This window comes from Dreissena polymorpha, chromosome 5 (assembly GCF_020536995.1).
Source record: "Dreissena polymorpha isolate Duluth1 chromosome 5, UMN_Dpol_1.0, whole genome shotgun sequence".
Taxonomy (NCBI): Eukaryota; Metazoa; Mollusca; class Bivalvia; order Myida; family Dreissenidae; genus Dreissena; species Dreissena polymorpha.
Window position 1 is genome coordinate 106,329,520 of NC_068359.1, and position 20,922 is coordinate 106,350,441.

Genomic DNA, 20,922 nt, shown 5'->3' on the forward strand with positions numbered 1-20,922 from the left:
TTTTTAACTTCCTCAAACGTTTTGGTCGGTGTGTAGCCCAATGAGTGACAAAATTTAATCACCGTGCGTGGTTCAACGTTGTCAACTGACGACATGATTTCGTTACGTTAACCACTGTCGTTTTTACGTTTTTACCGTCGCGGGGTTACAGCTGAGAATGATGTAAACAACTTTGAATATTTAACCTACGTGTGACGTAGATATGTGACGTCAACGTCACGTGAAATTTGCCGTTAATACTGTTAATCAACGACATTTAAACTAAATTTAAATTCGCGTAATGCTCATACTTATAATAAAATATACGCATGCGCCGCAAGTCGTTACTGAGGTCTCTATGGCAACGTGTTTCAATCGCGCTTTATGGAATTCATGCATTTTTAGCTTATATATAAAGTCCGTGATAATTGGTTTGTATAATATGTTAATTTCATTGACTTTTGCCAGCAAACTAATAAGTTATAGCGAAAATCCACGAACTTCTGGAACACCCCTCCTATCTCTGTCTTGATTGGGTCTTTCTTGCATACAGTATTCATGTAGTACATGAACGTCACTTCACTATTAAACTAAGTTATGGCACTGCTTGTGCAATTGAAAATAAAGTAACACTGTCTGTGGTCTATGTAAGTTAACTATAAACCTATTCTCTAAAAACTTTAAACTTTGAACTTTTTCTACTTATCTGAACCATGTTTGGTTTTCTTATCTGACTTTTCAATCGCTGTGACAATGAGATCGCCTAAATTTATTTCAACAATTCTAGAAGCATCATTAGATTTATCTCTTTTGACATTTGTAATATACAGTTATTTCCTGCAGGAGCCGCTGTTTGCTTGAAACGTCCCTTTTTTTAACTTTGAACACGATGGGCCGCCATTTTTATTACAAGCTTCTTTTGATTGACTTACTTTTGATTCAAAGGTTCACTTACACTAAAAACTCAACTGGATTATTTGTTAATCCGTTTAAGCACTTTAATTGATCAAAAATACATACCAAGATTTGTATTGTGTTATGTTATGTACTAGGCCAATTTTGTGGGAACCAGTCTTGACACAACCAAACACTCACCTCCCAACCTTGACTGGAACCACTCCCATCATATTCAGTCCTTGCTCTGTCAGGGTACCAGTCTTGACACAACCAAACACTCACCTCCCACTCTTGCCTGGAAATACTCCCATAATATCCAGCCCTTCCTTTGTCATGGTACCAGTATAAACACAACCACACACTCACCTCCCACTCTTGACTGGAACCACACCCATCATATCCAGCCCTTCTTCTGTCAGGGTACCAGTCTAAACACAAATTAAAACACCAATATTAAATATACACAAAAAATAAATGATAAAAACAAATGTAAAAATTGCTCACATGTCTAATTGCTAAACTCATTTTTTTCACTATTGGTCATAAACCACATATCTTTTTCTTGTTTTTCTATATATAGGACAGTAGGGCACCATATTATAATAGCAAGCTCTGTGTCATTAAACTGATGGTCAAGTTGAAATAACTTGTGACAACAAATATTTTGAGTTGTTTTAGTTCTTACTAAGAAAAGTTATTACACAGGATATGAACAAGTATGAATGAAATAAGATAGACTTAACCAAACACTTTTTTAATCCTTCTTTACTATATTTTCTAAATAAATTATGTTGGAAGCATAATGGAATATATGTTATGACATCACCTGTTAATTAAGTAGCAACCATACAAGTACAACAAGAGACCAGTTGCCTTCCCAACACCCCTGTATTAGAAAACACCTTTGTTAAAAACAGAGCAATAAGCAAATTAGTTGAATGGATATCCCTGGCCAAATAAATAGTGTTTATAGATGGATGGAAATCCCTACAGTGTGTAAAGGTCTTACATAATACCTTGATGCACAGCAAAATTATGACTTAATTATGAATAATTCATCAAATTTGTGGTCTTTGACCTCAATGTGTGAAATTGACCTTGCCTCTAGATTGATGGGTCTTGTATGTGACTCAGTCACAGATGATTGAGAACAACTGTGGTAAGACTCATGGCTGTGGCTTGAATGGAATAGGAAACACAGCTAAAGACAACAAAATCCTGTATAAAAAGAGTATTTTAAAGTCAACAAGCGATGTGTTTGTGAAACACTATGTCCCCATACATTTGACCTTTGACCTTGAAGGATGACCTTGACCTTTCACCACTCAAAATGTGCAGCTCCATGAGATACACATGCATGCCAAATATGAAGTTACTATCTTCAATATTGCAAAAGTTATGGCAAACGTTAAAGTTTGCGCAAACAAACATACCAACAAACAAACTAACAGACAGGGTAAAAACAATATGTACCCCACTATAGTGGTCGGGGACATAAAAAGGGCCGTAACTCCTTTATTCACCAATGGTTAGGAAGTCATTTAACATGCATAGTCCTTTTATCCATATATACACTCATAACTCAAGTTTCAATGAAATCTGCCCAAGAAGTTCAAGATGTGGCTCCAGACACAAGTGTTCCAGACAGAAGGACAGACAGACAAGGCCGAAACTATATCCCTCTGCCTATGGCAGAGGATAATAACACAGAACATTATTGGGTAAAGTAAGGTAACAAATACTCAGATTATAATCACTATTGGGAAAAATGTCTTTTCACCAAGTTATACAAAGATGTCAAACTCACACTTGTGTAGATTTACCACAGAATAAAGGCTGTCAATTAGTATGATTAACCACTCGCCAGCTGTCAATCAAAGAAGCTGATAAGCCCGAAAATCATCCAATCAGATATTGATATTCAACACACTTCTTATCAGATATTGATATTCGACAAACCCCTCATCAGATTTTGATATGCAACACACTCTTTATCAGATATTTATATTTAACATTTCGTCCGCTAGCAGATATTGATATCCCACAAGCCCCTTAGCAGACATTAATATTCAACACACCCCTTAGCTGACTTTGATATTCAACACACCTTTTAGCAGATATTGATATTCATCACACTCCTTATCATATATTGATATTCAACACACTCCTTATCAGATATTGATATTCGACACATCCTTTAGCAGATATTGATATTTGACATACCCTTTAGCAGATATTGATATTCAACACACCCTTTATGAAATAATGGTATTCCACACACCCCTCATCAGATATTTATATTCAACACACCCTTTAGCAGATATTGATATCCCACAAGCCCCTTAGCAGACATTGATATTCAACACACCCCTTAGCTGATATTGATATTCAACACACCTTTTAGCAGATATTGATATTCAACACACTCCTTATCATATATTGATATTCAACACACTCCTTATCAAATATTGATATACAACACACTTCTTAGCAGTTATTGATATTCAACAGACCCCTTAGCAGACATTGATATTCCACAAACCCTTTAGCAGATATTGTTATTCCACAAACCCCTTAGCAGCTATTAATATTCTACACATCCCTTAGCAGATATTAATATTCCACACACACCTTAACAGACAATGATATTCAACAAACCCCTAAGCAGACATTGATATTCAACAAACCCCTTATCAAACATTGATATTCAACACACCCCTTAGCAGATATTGATATTTAACACACTCCTTATCATATATTGATATTCAACTCACCCTTTTCCAGATATTGAAATTCAACACACTCCTTATCAGACATTGATATTCAACACACCCCTTAGCCGATATTGATATTCACCACTTTCCTTAGCAGACAATGATATTCAACACACTCCTTATCAAATAGTGATATTTAACACACCCCTTAGCAGATATTGATATTCAACACACCCCTAAGCAGGCATTGATATTCAACACACTCCTTATAAGACATTGATATTCAACACACCCATTAGCAGATATTGATATTCAACACACTCGTTATCAGATATTGATATTCAACACACCCCTCAGCCGATATTGATATTCAACACACCCCTAAGCAGACATTGATATTCAGCACACTCCTTAGCAGACATAAGTATTCCACACACCCTTAGCAGACATTGATAGCAGTCACATCCCTCATCAGGTATTGATATTTTCTTAGATGATATTGATATTCAACACACCTGTTAGCAGATATTGATATTCAACACACCCTTAGCAGACATTATTATTCAACACAATTAAAGAAGCTGATTTGTTGTTAAACACACTCCTTATCAGATATTGGTATTTGACACATCCATTAGCAGATATTGATATTTGACACACCCTTTAGCAGATATTGATATTTCATACACCCCTTATCAAATATTGATATTCCACACACTCCTCATCAGATATTAATATTTAACAAACCCTTTAGCAGATATTGATATTCAACACACCCCTTAGCAGATATATATATTCCACAAACCCCTTAGCAAACATTGACATTCCACACACTCCTAAGCAGATATTGATATTCTACACACCGATTATCAGATATAGATATTCAACACATACCGTAGCGGACATCGATATTCAACATATTCCTTATCAAACATTGAAAGTCAACACACCCCTTATTGATATTGATATTTAACACACTCCTCATCAGATATTGATATTCAACACACCCTGACCAGATACTGATATTCAACACACTCCTTGGCAAACATTGATATTCAACACATCCCTTAGCAGATATTGATATTCAACACATTTAACACACCCCTTAGCAAACAGTGATATTCAACACATCCCTTAGCAAATATTGATATTCAACCCACCCCTAAGCAGACATTGATATTCAACACACTCCTAATCAGATATTGATATTCAACATACCCCTTATTAGACATTGATAGTCAATTCACTGCTTATCAGAAATTAATATTCAACACACTCCTTATCAAATATTGATATTGAACACACTTCTTAGCAGACATTGATATTCAACACACCCTAAGCAGATATTGATATTCCACAAACCGTTTAGCAGATATTGATATTCCACGAATCCCTTAGCAGAAATTGATATTCAACACACCCCTTAGCAGATATTGATATTCGACACATCCCTTAGCAGATATTAATGTTCCACACACACCTTAACAGATATTGATATTCAACACAACAGTGCTCACGCTGCTGTCAGACATTATCGCCAGTGGCGATTATTTAATCCAACTGGCTATTATTTCTTAAAATTGTCTAGAAAAAATGGCGATTATTTTATCCGCCTACGTCAAAAATACATTTTGCCTCTACAAGTATTCCGGCGAATGCGAAATGCCTGTAAATCGGACCATCAAGCAGGACAAATTGATAACGAGATTATCTGTGTACACACTCGACGCTGTGTATTGTCATACACGCATCAATAACTTCTGCAACATCGTGGCCTAGAGCGTTTTTCTGAATCAGTGTCCGACAGAAGTGATATATTCCGGAAAAATCGTCGTTAATCCCCCAGTGCTTTACCAATTATCTGTAACTGTTAGATTTTCGTTATTTTTTCGCCAATTATTATTTTAGCGCAATTATTGAAAATTGCCGCAAATATTGTCGACTGGTTTAGTTTTTCACGTCTTTTTTTCCTGAAATTATATTACGTTGAACATTTCTTGATTAAATAATTATTTTATCGCCATAAACTAATTATCCCCGTCATTACCACTATCTGTCGTCTGCTTAAACATTTCTTGATGTGTGATAATGATATGATTTTTTTGTAATTATTTTGTTTACGTTGCTCAAATGATGCCGTAATTGTTTTAAAGTCAGTGGGCGCTAATTGTCGTCTGCTTTAATGTTTCTTTATGATAAAGAAGCCGATTTTGTTATTTTTCTATAATTAATGTGTTTTTGTTTCTCAAAATACTAATTAATGTTATAAACATTCGACACTTCTCAAAGGTAAGTAGTATAAAAACTTGAATTTTGCAATGTCGCAGTTATTCACGTTTTCGCTACTTTCTGAAAACCGTACCATTCTACGCATGTTGCAAATGTCCGCCATCTCGCAATTTAAAATTATGTATCTATGAGTAAAGTAAAGCACTGCAATATCACATTTTAAAACAATATTTCAACCTATATTGATTGCGTATTCGCAAGTTTACGGGGTTTTATTTTCTGCAGTCAAACGATATGCATATTTTTTGTTATGTGCAATAGAGGTATCTCGACATGTTTTCGGACAGTCGTTTTCGGATACGGTACCGTTTGTCGATTTTAATTTACATTCGGCGTTCTTTATAGCATTTCTATAGAATGACGAATACATATGCGGTGTTACGGTTGGTCTGGTTAACAATATTTTATATTGTACTAACCAGAACTTGCACCTAGATAGACTTTAAAAAAATATCAAAGACCTATAGAATACATGTATTCTATAGGTCTTTTATTTTATTAATAGTACTTTAATAAAAGTATTTTTCTTTTTGTTTTAAAGTATATATGTTTGTAACTGTAGCTGATATCTGGTTTGTTAAGTCACACCCACAACCTTGATTGTATTCTTTATTGTAAAGCCATGATAATATTCTATAAGAAAATGACACTGATATTATGCTTGTTTTTAAGTATATTTTATTACTTAAATCCAACAGATATACATTTGATAAAACATATATAAAATGAGATTTATTGTTTTTTTTTCTTTTTGCCTTCAGTACCATTTTGCGCGGAAAAGTCTGCGTCTGTTTTGGCTATTTAGTGTGAGCACTGACACAACCCTTAGCAGACATTGATATTCAACAAACTTCTTATCAAACATTGATATTCAACACACCCCTTAGCAGACATTGATATTTAACACACTCCTTATCAGATATTGATATTCAACACTCCCTTAGCAGAAATTGATATTCAACACATCCCTTAGCAGATATTGATATTCAACAAACTCCTCATCAGATATTGATATTCAACACACCCCTTAGCAGAAAGCGATATTCAACACACCCCTTAGCAAACATTTATATTCGACACACTCCTTATAAGACATTGATATTCAACACACCCCTTAGAAGTTATTGATATTCAACACACTTCTTATCAGATATTGATATTCAACACACCCTTTAGAAGTTATTGAATTTCAACACACTTCTTATCAGATATTGATATTCAACACACACCTCAGCCGATATTGATATTCAACACACCCATAAGCAGACATTGATATTCAACACACTCCTAAGCAAACATAGATATTTCACACACCCCTTAGCAGTCATTGATAGCCAACACAACCCTCATCAGATATTGATATTCGACACACTTCTTAGATGATATTGATATTTAACACACTCCTTAGCAGATATTGATATTCAACACACTCCTTAGCAGATATTGATATTCAACACACTCCTTATCAGATATTGATATTCAACACATTCCATATCATATATTGATATTCAACACACTTCTTAGCTGATATTGATATTTATCAAACCCTTTAGCAGACATTGATATTCAACACATCCCTTAGCAGATATTGATATTCAACGCACCCCTTAGTAGACATTGATATTTAATGCACCCCTTATCAGATATTGATGTTCCACACACCCCTTAGATATTGATATTCAACACACTCCTTATCAGATATTGATATTCAACACACTCCTTATCAGATATTGATATTCAACACATTCCGTATCAGATATTGATATTCAACACACCCCTTAGCAAACATTTATATTTGGCACACTCCTTATAAGACATTGATATTCAACACACCCCTTAGAAGTTATTGATATCCAACACACCTCTTAGAAGTTATTGATATTCAACACATATCTTATCAGATATTGATATTCAACACACCCCTAAGCAGTCATTGATATTCAACACACTCCTTAGCAGACATAGATATTTCACACACCCCTTAGCAGACATTGATAGCCAACACAACCCTCATCAGATATTGATATTCAACACACTTCTTAGATGATATTAATATTCAACACACTCCTTAGCAGATATTGATATTCAACACATTCTGTATCAGATATTGATATTCAACACACTTCTTAGCTGATATTGATATTCAACAAACCCTTTAACAGACATTGATATTCAACACATCCCTTAGCAGATATTGATATTCAACGCACCCCTTAGTAGACATTGATATTTAATGCACCCCTTATCAGATATTGATGTTCCACACACCCCTTAGATATTGATATTCAACACACTCCTTATCAGATATTGATATTCAACACACCCTTTATAAGATATTGATATTCAACACACTCCTGATCAGATAGTTTTATTCAACACATTCCTTTCTACAGGCTTGTAGTTGATGGGGGTTCTGAAATGCGCCTTTGAAACAAAATAACTCATTATCATTCATGAGTTGTCAATAGACAATTTACTAATAGTTACAAACAATCATTGACAATATAAATTTATAATGACTTTATTAATTGAATTAAGAATTGCTGAGAATTATCAATTCCCAAAATAAAAAGATATTCTCATCAAGAAATATGGGTAAGTTTTTATCAAATGGTAAAAAACTAATTGGCAAATAGTTTTTAGGGAAAAAACTAATCATTACCTGATGCCTTATATAAATGATAATTAATTATTTCTTCGTCTAAAAAGTAATGATGCAATGTTTTTAACTGTTACCGGTGAATATTTCGAACTGTTGACGCATCAATAGTTTTAACTGTTGCCCACTTGTGCAGATCAGGTAATAAAACAGTTATTTCATGGATGCTTGGTCAACAGTAAAAACGGTTGTCCATCGGTATCAGGGCTGACATTGGCTGAGCAGTTCCCATGTCATCCCTGATACCTTAGAACAACAGTTGACTGTTCACCGCATATCCATGAATTAACTGTATATTGTTACATAAAGCTTATTGTGAAAACTAACTGACATGAAATCTCATCTGTTGCCCTGATACGCTGTTGCTTAATAGCTAATCCTGGGTAAAAAAGGATAGTGCATAGGGTCGTTGTTGGGCGAATTAGAGATGGTACTCATTTGCAGACATTTTAAATAGAAATTGCATTGAGGGAAATTAGTAATGGTCCTTTAATGCAGGTTGTAAAAACTATATTTATATAGAAGGGGTTTAGCTATAAGACAAATTTGTGGAAGTGGTTTTTTTGACAAAGCGAATTTCATGGCTGAGTGAGCTACACCCTTAAAAAAGAAAACTCATTTGATATATTACTATAACATATTAAGTCAGCACAGGGCATTCAAAAAAGCTAGAGGCATGGTTTGTTATCAGATCACTTATAAGCCATTTGTTGCAGCCGAGGTTGCCATGGTGTGAAAGATGATCTCTTTTGTAGGGGCATCTATTTTACCATTGGTAAAGCTCAAACACACTCGATTGAAATGCAAATCAGCACACTTGTTTTTTTGTAATTCTTCCAAGAATTAATTATTTGGGTATGCATTTGTTTGCAACATTTAAGCTTTAATTCAAAATGTGGTTTCCTTTCATTCCAAAACAAAGCTGAACTTAAGCATAAAAAAACCCATATCTGCCTGTGTCTGGATTTGATTTCTTAACTTCCTTGCCGTCTGTCCTATATCATGATGAGTGTTAACATACAGTAGGGACATAAAAAGGTTATTGCCTCAAATACAGATCTTGTTTGGAAGGAGGATTTAAAAATCTGCAAGTAAAATGTTATTTTAATTTTGTCATACACTTTCCCAACCTTAGAAAACTGTCAACAATGTTGACAACATTAGTAAATATGTTGAAAAAAATTGTTGTACAATTTATGTCCCCTATAAATGATCATTATACTGTTTAATTTAATACTGTTTCATCCCAAAATTAAGTTAATTGTTTTTCATGGTGATAATGATGTTTTTTTAGCCTTTTGGAATGTGTGAATATTGTTTATTCTTATTATTGGTATTTTTACTGGTAATTATACACATAGATTAATCCAAGTCATTAAAAGTGCCAAAATAAGTGGAACCACTTGGAGCCAGTGAAACCTATGTAGCTGTAATTCAATAAAATATATCACTATATTGTCATGATCAGTAGTGAAAACCAAAGTTTGATCAATAATCAAACTTCTTGTCCAACCATACCCAAACTTTTATACAAATTTTATACAAAACTTTCTTGGAATTCCTAATACTTTTTACATTATTTTAAATGAAACAAATTCAAATTTCCTCTTTGTTATGATCATTCAAATGCAAATATTACCAGATTTGTGGCTACCTTGTCAAAGCAGACTGCATTGATGCTGCCACAGATGTTGATGCTGCGGGGGCTGATGCAGTAGATTTCCCGTTTCTTCATGCGAGCCTGAGCAAACACAATGCCCACAGTGAGGGCAGCTGGCAGCGCTGGGGGCACCGCTATGGTGATCACATCCAGGGAACGCTTGATAATCTCGTGCACTGGGTGATCTAGCTTGATCTGCAAATACAACACATGAGAACTGTTAAAGCACGCCCGAGTCATGCCTTCTGCTCCTCATCTTAATGACCTTAACATTAAAGACAAGTTTCTTTGTAATTCTTCAAAGGGTATAGGAGATATGATATATGGAGGCCAATCTTTTACCTTAAAGTACATCCTTGACTTTTAGTCAGCTTGACTTAATCATGCTTTCTGCAGGTTTCAGAAAGATTCGTCAAATAGTATAGTAGATATGGATAAGACAAAAAAGCAACACAGAAAGACTGACAAACAAAGGGAATTCCTTTCATTGACCATTAACATTGATAGTGAGGGATTAAAAATGGTGTAAACAGTAGAAATACTTTAACCTAACAACTGAAACAAAAAGGTCACCAATGCCCCCATATTGCCCTGGAATAGCCCTCATGCAGTATTTTTATCATCGGTATTGGAATATTCAGTTTAGATGGATCTGTTTTTATTTTTTATAAAAAAAATCAACTCTTTCTATCTGTTTACCTTGAGAACTAATGTATAGATAAGCCCTACTGCAGCAATAGAGAATAGAACCGCAACAAACAGGTAGGTGTCTCTGTTGAATTTGAAATCCACTGGCTTTGGAAACAGAATGGCCCGCACTAGCTCTCCTTTAGACGTAAGAAACCCTGGAACACACAAATAGTGATATTAACATCAACACTATGCCAAACTTAAGTACCCCGTCAAACATGTATGTCAAACATCAATAAGATGTCAAAAGTTTTCCAAATAAAAAATATTTATGTGTTAAGATGTATACCATTTTCCACAGTATTTCAGTCATATTAAGGCAGTCATTTTACCTACTCTCAATTTTCATGGGTTACCTGGTTTCCCTGAACTAATTGCACATTAAATGACAACTTCTCTACTTTAGTTTAATAAAGAATGACTGTAGAAATAATTTCCTGTCCTTACCACACAAGTTCTGTGGCTTGCACTGTATATGGGTTTCTACATTTATGTAAATCTCAAAACAATTCTGAATTACAGTGAAAACTCGCTATTAAGACCACTTGTGGGACTTTTCAAAAGTGGTCTTAATAGCGAGGTGGTCTTAATTCTGAGTTTTCATGAATTTGATGGACATATAATTACAACAACGTAAATATTCACTGAACTTTTATCTGTTTGCATACAATATAACAGTCATCCGTTTATACATTGTATTTATACATTGTACAAAGATAGTATTTCAAGTTGTTCATTAAAGAAGTGTAAATACATGTATATGTACTTTTCATCAAGATCCTTGATGTTTACTTAACGAATGAGTCAATTGTCGTCTGCTTAGCATTTTGTCGAATAAAAGTCGAGATTTTCTTTTTAGAATAGCTTGAACCCGAGTCTTTCCAATGCCGAATAAATCGTCGTTGAGATTTCCCATCACTTGCGTCGATAAAATCAATCTTTTCTTTTAAACACAACTCTTTCCGTTTTCGCTTATCCATTTTGAATAACGATATGGTATAATAGTCGGTTTTTATATCCATCACGAACAAAACCGTGTTACTCAAATATCCTAACTGTTAAATTATTCGCCGTAATAAATCTTTAAAGTGTGTACCAAACAACTACCAATTTACCCATCAAAGACTCAATAATAATAATAGCTAATTGTCAATCAATGGTTAAAAATTTTAACAAGTGCCGAAAATCTAACACCTGTGTCGCAAATCGATGCCAAAAACCGTTGTCGTTAATTGTGGTTAATTGGGTCAGAATGGCTTCGTACACAAGCCCGATAGTACCACAACATCAGATCAAGTAAGGTGTGAAAATTACTGGTCGTTTGGCGGGTGTCAATTAAGAACAATATCGATAATTGGTACTGATAAAAGTGGTCGTAATAGCTGATTAGCGGGTTGGTCGGATTAGTGAGTGTAACGACTATTGAAATATAGAAGGAACAAATCGGGACTGAAAAATGGTGGTCGACTTAGCGAGTTGGTCGGAATACCGAGGTGGTCGTAAAGAGAGTTTTCACTGTAGTTTGTCATAAATGATATGTTATATTACAAATGCTTTATGTGAGCAAATCTAACAGGTGTCAAACATGGTAGAATAAATGAGAAGAAAACGTTATGTGGCTTGGTCAGGATTCAAATAAACGATACTTGGATTTTTTTCAACAATATATGAAAATACAATATTATTTGAAGAAAAAAAAATTATTTGAAGAAAAAAATTATTAACCTTAATGAACAACGACTACATGTTCACTTGTTCACTGAGACACTGTGACAGACCTGTACGTAGCACGACGGCCCTGACCCTGTGGTTGCCATAGTAGCGTGTCTGTATGACCTGGGTTCCACAGAACAGGATGTGGCGGGCATGATCCTTCATGTTGAACTTCACATCTCGGTCCTTCCTGGAGTCTGGCAGAGGGGTCTTGGTCACCGGCACACTCTCTCCTGCAGACACAAACCATTGCAATATCTAAAGCATACTTTTACGCAAAGCCTTTCAAATTTACAAAAGATGCAACAAAGCAATTTAATTTGAACAGGTACATTTCAAAGCTTTCTAAGACATGAAAAATCACTCATGATCGCAACAAAAAATTGTTAAATCACTTATAATCTCAATGAATGTACAATCACTCATAAACTCAATTTATATAAAAATCAAACATGATCTTGATTCCTGTACAATCAATCATGGCCTCAGTGAATGTAAAATAAAAAAATATCTCAATGAATGTAAAATGATGTTATCATTTCAATGAATGTTAAATCCGCTGATTATCTCAGTGCATGATGGAGTCCTGCATACCTGTAAGCATGCTTTCATTGACGATGCAATTGCCACTGATGAGTACAGCATCACACTGCATGATCCCTCCATGATTGGGAATCTCTATCACATCTCCTGGCACCAGGTCCTCAGAAGGGATGTCTTCATAAACTGCAAACACAACGTATATATTATTATATATATGCAGTGGGATATCACATGACAAAAGGAAGATTTTCAATAGTACGGATAGATTCTTTGTGTTTTATATAAATATGCCTTTATTTGAATGATCTTTTGGTTTTGCCAAGAAAACAAACAGTGAGCCTCTAAAGGAATAGGAGTTCTGGATCACAAAAGCATTATGCCAGTTCCAAAAATGAATCTAGAACAGTAATTAAGTATACATCTACAACATGTTTAGCCTATAGTTCTATAGACTTCCATCACAGGGGTAAAACAAAATGTAATGGCTACAATAAGCCAACAGGTAAACATTACACAATAAGCTAGTGAACTGTATGAAAACATCTCCAAAAGAATTAGCAATCAAAATTTCTTTTTTTCAGCACTTTGTATAAAGCTCCTAGACATAAAGGCTGGCATGTTAGCCTGACTTACTGTCCTCCCCTCTGCACACTGTCACAATGGTGGAAGTCTGGATGGTGTTACGTAAGGCCCTCTCCATCTATAATACACACCAACACAAACATACAGAATAGCAGGTAAATCATTAGTGATGGTAGACTTAGGAGATAGCATTATGAATAGATTGTTGATATGTAGGACTTTGGGCTGTTGTCAGCAGTTGTTCAATATTTCAGTCCTAACACAGTTATTATTTAACCTCCTGACACGTCCTTGCTAAGCTGGTTTAACAGGACTAAATGAACAAACTAACGCAAGTGACTGACAACTGCCCTTCTTGAATGAGTGGAAGGGGCTGCAAGGCCATAGAAATAATGTCAGGACCTATCCCAACACAAGGGGCTGCAAGGCCATAGAATTAATGTCAGGACCTATCCCAACACAAGGGGCTGCAAGGCCATAGAAATAATGTTAGGACCTATCCCAACACAAGGGGCTGCAAGGCCATAGAAATAATGTCAGGATCTATCCCAACACAAGGGGCTGCAAGGCCATTGAAATAATGTCAGGACCTATCCCAACACAAGGGGCTGCAAGGCCATAGAAATAATGTCTGGACCTATCCCAACACAAGGGGCTGCAAGGCCATAGAAATAATGTCAGGACCTATCCCAACACAAGGGGCTGCAAGGCCATAGAAATAATGTCAGGACCTATCCCAACACAAGGGGCTGCAAGGCGATAGAAATAATGTCAGGACCTATCCCAACACAAGCTACTATCACCTGTGGAGTGGAAGGGGCTGCAAGGCCATAGAAATAATGTCAGGATCTATCCCAACACAAGGGGCTGCAAGGCCATAGAAATAATGTCAGCACCTATCCCAACACAAGGGGCTGCAAGGCCATAGAAATAATGTCAGCACCTATCCCAACACAAGCTATCATCACCTGTGGAGTGGAAGGGGCTGCAAGGCCATAGAAATAATGTCAGGACCTATCCCAACACAAGGGGCTGCAAGGCCATAGAAATAATGTCAGGACCTATCCCAACACAAGGGGCTGCAAGGCCATAGAAATAATGTCAGGACCTATCCCAACACAAGCTACCATCACCTGTGGAGTGGAAGGGGCTGCAAGGCCATAGAAATAATGTTAGGACCTATCCCAACACAAGTTACCATCACCTGTGGAAGGGGCTGCAAGGCCATAGAAATAATGTCAGGACCTATCCCAACACAAGCTACCATCACCTGTGGAGTGGAAGGGGCTGCAAGGCCATAGAAATAATGTCAGGACCTATCCCAACACAAGCTACCATCACCTGTGGAGTGGAAGGGGCTGCAAGGCCATAGAAATAATATCAGGACCTATCCCAACACAAGGGGCTACAACGCCATAGAAATAATGTCAGGACCTATCCCAACACAAGGGGCTGCAAGGCCATAGAAATAATGTCAGGACCTATCCCAACACAAGGGGCTGCAAGGCCATAGAAATAATGTCAGGACCTATCCCAACACAAGGGGCTGCAAGGCCATAGAAATAGTGTCAGGACCTATCCCAACACAAGGGGCTGCAAGGCCATAGAAATAATGTCAGGACCTATCCCAACACAAGGGGCTGCAAGGCCATAGAAATAATGTCAGGACCTATCCTAACACAAGCTACCGTCACCTGTGGAAGTATTCTGTTAGCATTATTGACAGGGTAAGATACTGATTGAAGGGCTGCATACCTTTCTGGTTTGGTAGAGTGTGATACTGATTGAAGGGCTGCATACCTTTCTGGTTTGGTAAAGTGTAATACTGATTGAAGGGCTGCATACCTTTCTGGTTTGGTAGAGTGTGATACTGATTGAAGGCCTGCTTACCTTTCTGGTTTGGTAAAGTGTAATACTGATTAAAGGGCTGCATACCTTTCTGGTTTGGTAGATGGTGATACTGATTGAAGGGCTGCGTACCTTTCTGGTTTGGTAAAGTGTAATACTGATTGAAGGGCTGCATACCTTTCTGGTTTGGTAGATGGTGATACTGATTGAAGGGCTGCATACCTTTCTGGTTTGGTAGAGTGTGATACTGATTGAAGGGCTGCGTACCTTTCTGGTTTGGTAGATGGTGATACTGATGGAAGGGCTGCGTACCTTTCTGGTTTGGTAGATGGTGATACTGATTGAAGGGCTGCGTACCTTTCTGGTTTGGTAGATGGTGATACTGATTGAAGGGCTGCGTACCTTTCTGGTTTGGTAGATGGTGATACTGATTGAAGGGCTGCATACCTTTCTGGTTTGGTAGATGGTGATACTGATTGAAGGGCTGCGTACCTTTCTGGTTTGGTAAATGGTGATACTGATTGAAGGGCTGCGTACCTTTCTGGTTTGGTAGATGGTGATACTGATTGAAGGGCTGTGTACCTTTCTGGTTTGGTAGATGGTGATACTGATTGAAGGGCTGCGTACCTTTCTGGTTTGGTAGATGGTGATACTGATTGAAGGGCTGCGTACCTTTCTGGTTTGGTAGAGTGTGATACTGATTGAAGGGCTGCGTACCTTTCTGGTTTGGTAGATGGTGATACTGATTGAAGGGCTGCATACCTTTCTGGTTTGGTAGATGGTGATACTGATTGAAGGGCTGCATACCTTTCTGGTTTGGTAGATGGTGATACTGATTGAAGGGCTGCGTACCTTTCTGGTTTGGTAGATGGCGATACTGATTGAAGGGCTGCATACCTTTCTGGTTTGGTAGATGGTGATACTGATTGAAGGGCTGTGTACCTTTCTGGTTTGGTAGAGTGTGATACTGATTGAAGGGCTGCGTACCTGCATACCTTTCTGGTTTGGTAGATGGTGATACTGATTGAAGGGCTGCATACCTTTCTGGTTTGGTAGATGGTGATACTGATTGAAGGGCTGCATACCTTTCTGGATTGGTAGAGTGTGATACTGATTGAAGGGCTGTGTACCATTCTGGTTTGGTAGATGGTGTTATACTGATTCAAGAGCTGCATACCTTTCTGGTTTGGTAGATGGTGATACTGATTCAAGGGCTGCGTACCTTTCTGGTTTGGTAGATGGTGATACTGATTGAAGGGCTGCATACATTTCTGGTTTGGTAGATGGTGATACTGATTGAAGGGCTGCGTACCTTTCTGGTTTGGTAGATGGTGATACTGATTGAAGGGCTGCGTACCTTTCTGGTTTGGTAGATGGTGATACTGAATGAAGGGCTGCAAACCTTTCTGGTTTGGTAGATGGTGATACTGATTGAAGGGCTGCGTACCTTTCTGGTTTGGTAGAGTGTGATACTGATTGAAGGGCTGCGTACCTTTCTGGTTTGGTAGATGGTGATACTGATGGAAGGGCTGCGTACCTTTCTGGTTTGGTAGATGGTGATACTGATTGAAGGGCTGCGTACCTTTCTGGTTTGGTAGATGGTGATACTGATTGAAGGGCTGCGTACCTTTCTGGTTTGGTAGATTGTGATACTGATTGAAGGGCTGCGTACCTTTCTGGTTTGGTAGATGGTGATACTGATTGAAGGGCTGCGTACCTTTCTGGTTTGGTAAATGGTGATACTGATTGAAGGGCTGCGTACCTTTCTGGTTTGGTAGATGGTGATACTGATTGAAGGGCTGTGTACCTTTCTGGTTTGGTAGATGGTGATACTGATTGAAGGGCTGCGTACCTTTCTGGTTTGGTAGATGGTGATACTGATTGAAGGGCTGCGTACCTTTCTGGTTTGGTAGAGTGTGATACTGATTGAAGGGCTGCGTACCTTTCTGGTTTGGTAGATGGTGATACTGATTGAAGGGCTGCATACCTTTCTGGTTTGGTAGATGGTGATACTGATTGAAGGGCTGCATACCTTTCTGGTTTGGTAGATGGTGATACTGATTGAAGGGCTGCGTACCTTTCTGGTTTGGTAGATGGCGATACTGATTGAAGGGCTGCATACCTTTCTGGTTTGGTAGATGGTGATACTGATTGAAGGGCTGTGTACCTTTCTGGTTTGGTAGAGTGTGATACTGATTGAAGGGCTGCGTACCTGCATACCTTTCTGGTTTGGTAGATGGTGATACTGATTGAAGAGCTGCATACCTTTCTGGTTTGGTAGATGGTGATACTGATTGAAGGGCTGCATACCTTTCTGGATTGGTAGAGTGTGATACTGATTGAAGGGCTGTGTACCATTCTGGTTTGGTAGATGGTGTTATACTGATTCAAGAGCTGCATACCTTTCTGGTTTGGTAGATGGTGATACTGATTCAAGGGCTGCGTACCTTTCTGGTTTGGTAGATGGTGATACTGATTGAAGGGCTGCATACATTTCTGGTTTGGTAGATGGTGATACTGATTGAAGGGCTGCGTACCTTTCTGGTTTGGTAGATGGTGATACTGATTGAAGGGCTTCGTACCTTTCTGGTTTGGTAGATGGTGATACTGATTGAAGGGCTGCGTACCTTTCTGGTTTGGTAGATGGTGATACTGATTGAAGGGCTGCGTACCTTTCTGGTTTGGTAAAGTGTAATACTGATTGAAGGGCTGCATACCTTTCTGGTTTGGTAGATGGTGATACTGATTGAAGGGCAGCGTACCTTTCTGGTTTGGTAGATGGTGATACTGGTTGAAGGGCTGCGTACCTTTCTGGTTTGGTAGATGGTGAAACTGATTGAAGGGCTGCGTACCTTTTTGGTTTGGCAGATGGTGATACTGATTGAAGGGCTGCATACCTTTCTGGTTTGGTAGAGTGTGATACTGATTGAAGGGCTGCGTACCTTTCTGGTTTGGTAGAGTGTGATACTGATTGAAGAGCTGCGTACCTTTCTGGTTTGGTAGAGTGTGATACTGATTGAAGGGCTGCGTACCTTTCTGGTTTGGTAGATGGTGATACTGATTGAAGGGCTGTGTACCTTTCTCGTTTGGTAGATGGTGATACTGATTGAAGGGCTGCGTACCTTTCTGGTTTGGTAGATGATGATACTGATTGAAGGGCTGCGTACGTTTCTGGTTTGGTAAATGGTATACTGATTGAAGGGCTGCGTACCTTTCTGGTTTGGTAGATGGTGATACTGATTGAAGAGCTGCGTACCTTTCTGGTTTGGTAGATGGTGATACTGATTGAAGGGCTACATACCTTTCTGGTTTGGTAGAGTGTTATACTGATTGAAGGGCTGCATACCTTTCTGGATTGGTAGAGTGTGATACTGATTGAAGGGCTATGTACCTTTCTGGTTTGGTAGATGGTGATATTGATTGAAGAGCTGCGTACCTTTCTGGTTTGGTAGATGGTGATACTGATTGAAGGGCTGCGTACCTTTCTGGTTTGGTAGATGGTGATACTGATTGAAGGGCTGCATACCTTTCTGGTTTGGTAGATGGTGATACTGATTGAAGGGCTGCGTACCTTTCTGGTTTGGTAGATGGTGATACTGATTGAAGGGATGCGTACCTTTATGGTTTGGCAGATGGTGATACTGATTGAGGGGCTGCATACCTTTCTGGGTTGGTAGAGTGTGATACTGATTTAAGGGCTGTGTACCTTTCTGGTTTGGTAGATGGTGATACTGATTGAAGGGCTGCATACCTTTCTGGTTTGGTAGATTGTGATACTGATTGAAGAGGTTCATACCTTTCTGGTTTGGTAGAGTGTGATTCTGATAGAAGGGCTGCGTACCTTTCTGGTTTGGTAGATGGTGATACTGATTGAAGGGCTGCGTACCTTTCTGGTTTGATAGATTGTGATACTGATTGAAGGGCTGCGTACCTTTCTGGTTTGGTAAATGGAATACTGATTGAAGGGCTGCGTACCTTTCTGGTTTGGTAGATTGTGATACTGATTGAAGAGCTGCGTACCTTTCTGGTTTGGTAGTGTGATACTGATTGAAGGGCTGCGTACCTTTCTGGTTTGGTAGATGGTGATACTGATTGAAGGGCTGCATACCTTTCTGGTTTGGTAGGTGGTGATACTGATTGAAGGGCTGCGTACCTTTCTGGTTTGGTAGATGGTGATACTGATTGAAGGGCAGCGTACCTTTCTGGTTTGGTAGATGGTGATACTGATTGAAGGGCTGCATACCTTTCTGGTTTGGTAGAGTGTGATACTGATTGAAGAGCTGCATACCTTTCTGGTTTGGTAGAGTGTGATTCTGATAGAAGGGCTGCGTACCTTTCTGGTTTGGTAGATGGTGATACTGATTGAAGGGCTGCGTACCTTTCTGGTTTGATAGATTGTGATACTGATTGAAGGGCTGCGTACCTTTCTGGTTTGGTAAATGGAATACTGATTGAAGGGCTGCGTACCTTTCTGGTTTGGTAGATTGTGATACTGATTGAAGAGCTGCGTACCTTTCTGGTTTGGTAGTGTGATACTGATTGAAGGGCTGCGTACCTTTCTGGTTTGGTAGATGGTGATACTGATTGAAGGGCTGCGTACCTTTCTGGTTTGGTAGATGGTGATACTGATTGAAGGGCTGCGTACCTTTCTGGTTTGGTAGATGGTGATACTGATTGAAGGGCAGCGTACCTTTCTGGTTTGGTAGATGGTGATACTGATTGAAGGGCTGCATACCTTTCTGGTTTGGTAGAGTGTGATACTGATTGAAGGGCTGCGTACCTTTCTGGTTTGGTAGATGGTGATACTGATTGAAGGGCTGCATACCTTTCTGGTTTGGTAGTGTGATACTGATTGAAGGGCTGCGTACCTTTCTGGTTTGGTAGATGGTGATACTGATTGAAGGGCTGCGTACCTTTCTGGTTTGGTAGATGATGATACTGATTGAAGGGCTGCATACCTTTCTGGTTTGGTAGATGGTGATACTGATTGAAGGGCTGCGTACCTTTCTGGTTTGGTAAAGTGTAATACTGATTGAAGGGCTGCGTACCTTTATGGTTTTGTAGATGGTGATACTGATTGAAGGGCTGCGTACCTTTCTGGTTTGGTAAATGGTGATACTGATGGAAGGGCTGCATACCTTTCTGGTTTGGTAGATGGTGATACTGATTGAAGAGCTGCGTACCTTTCTGGTTTGGTAGATGGTGATACTGATTGAAGGGCTGCGTACCTTTCTGGTTTGGTAGAGTGTGATACTGATTGAAGGGCTGCGTACCTTTCTGGTTTGGTAGAGTATGATACTGATTGAAGGGCTGCATACCTTTCTGGTTTGGTAGAGTGTGATACTGAT

At 38.3% G+C, this 20,922-nt stretch overlaps 1 protein-coding gene across 3 annotated transcripts in view; it reads right to left on the reverse strand.

Annotated features, from left to right (window-relative positions):
- The window catches only part of LOC127832131 (polyamine-transporting ATPase 13A3-like), a 97,026-nt gene that overhangs the window by 49,003 nt on the left and 27,101 nt on the right, over positions 1 to 20,922 (reverse strand). For all 3 annotated transcript variants that reach the window (XM_052357368.1, XM_052357369.1, XM_052357366.1), the window contains 6 exons: positions 13,778 to 13,844; positions 13,196 to 13,327; positions 12,667 to 12,834; positions 10,898 to 11,043; positions 10,193 to 10,393; positions 1,243 to 1,304 (listed from right to left, as the gene is read on the reverse strand). In XM_052357368.1, coding sequence (XP_052213328.1) covers positions 1,243 to 1,304; positions 10,193 to 10,393; positions 10,898 to 11,043; positions 12,667 to 12,834; positions 13,196 to 13,327; positions 13,778 to 13,844 — 776 coding nt within the window. The remainder of the gene's footprint in view (positions 1 to 1,242; positions 1,305 to 10,192; positions 10,394 to 10,897; positions 11,044 to 12,666; positions 12,835 to 13,195; positions 13,328 to 13,777; positions 13,845 to 20,922) is intronic.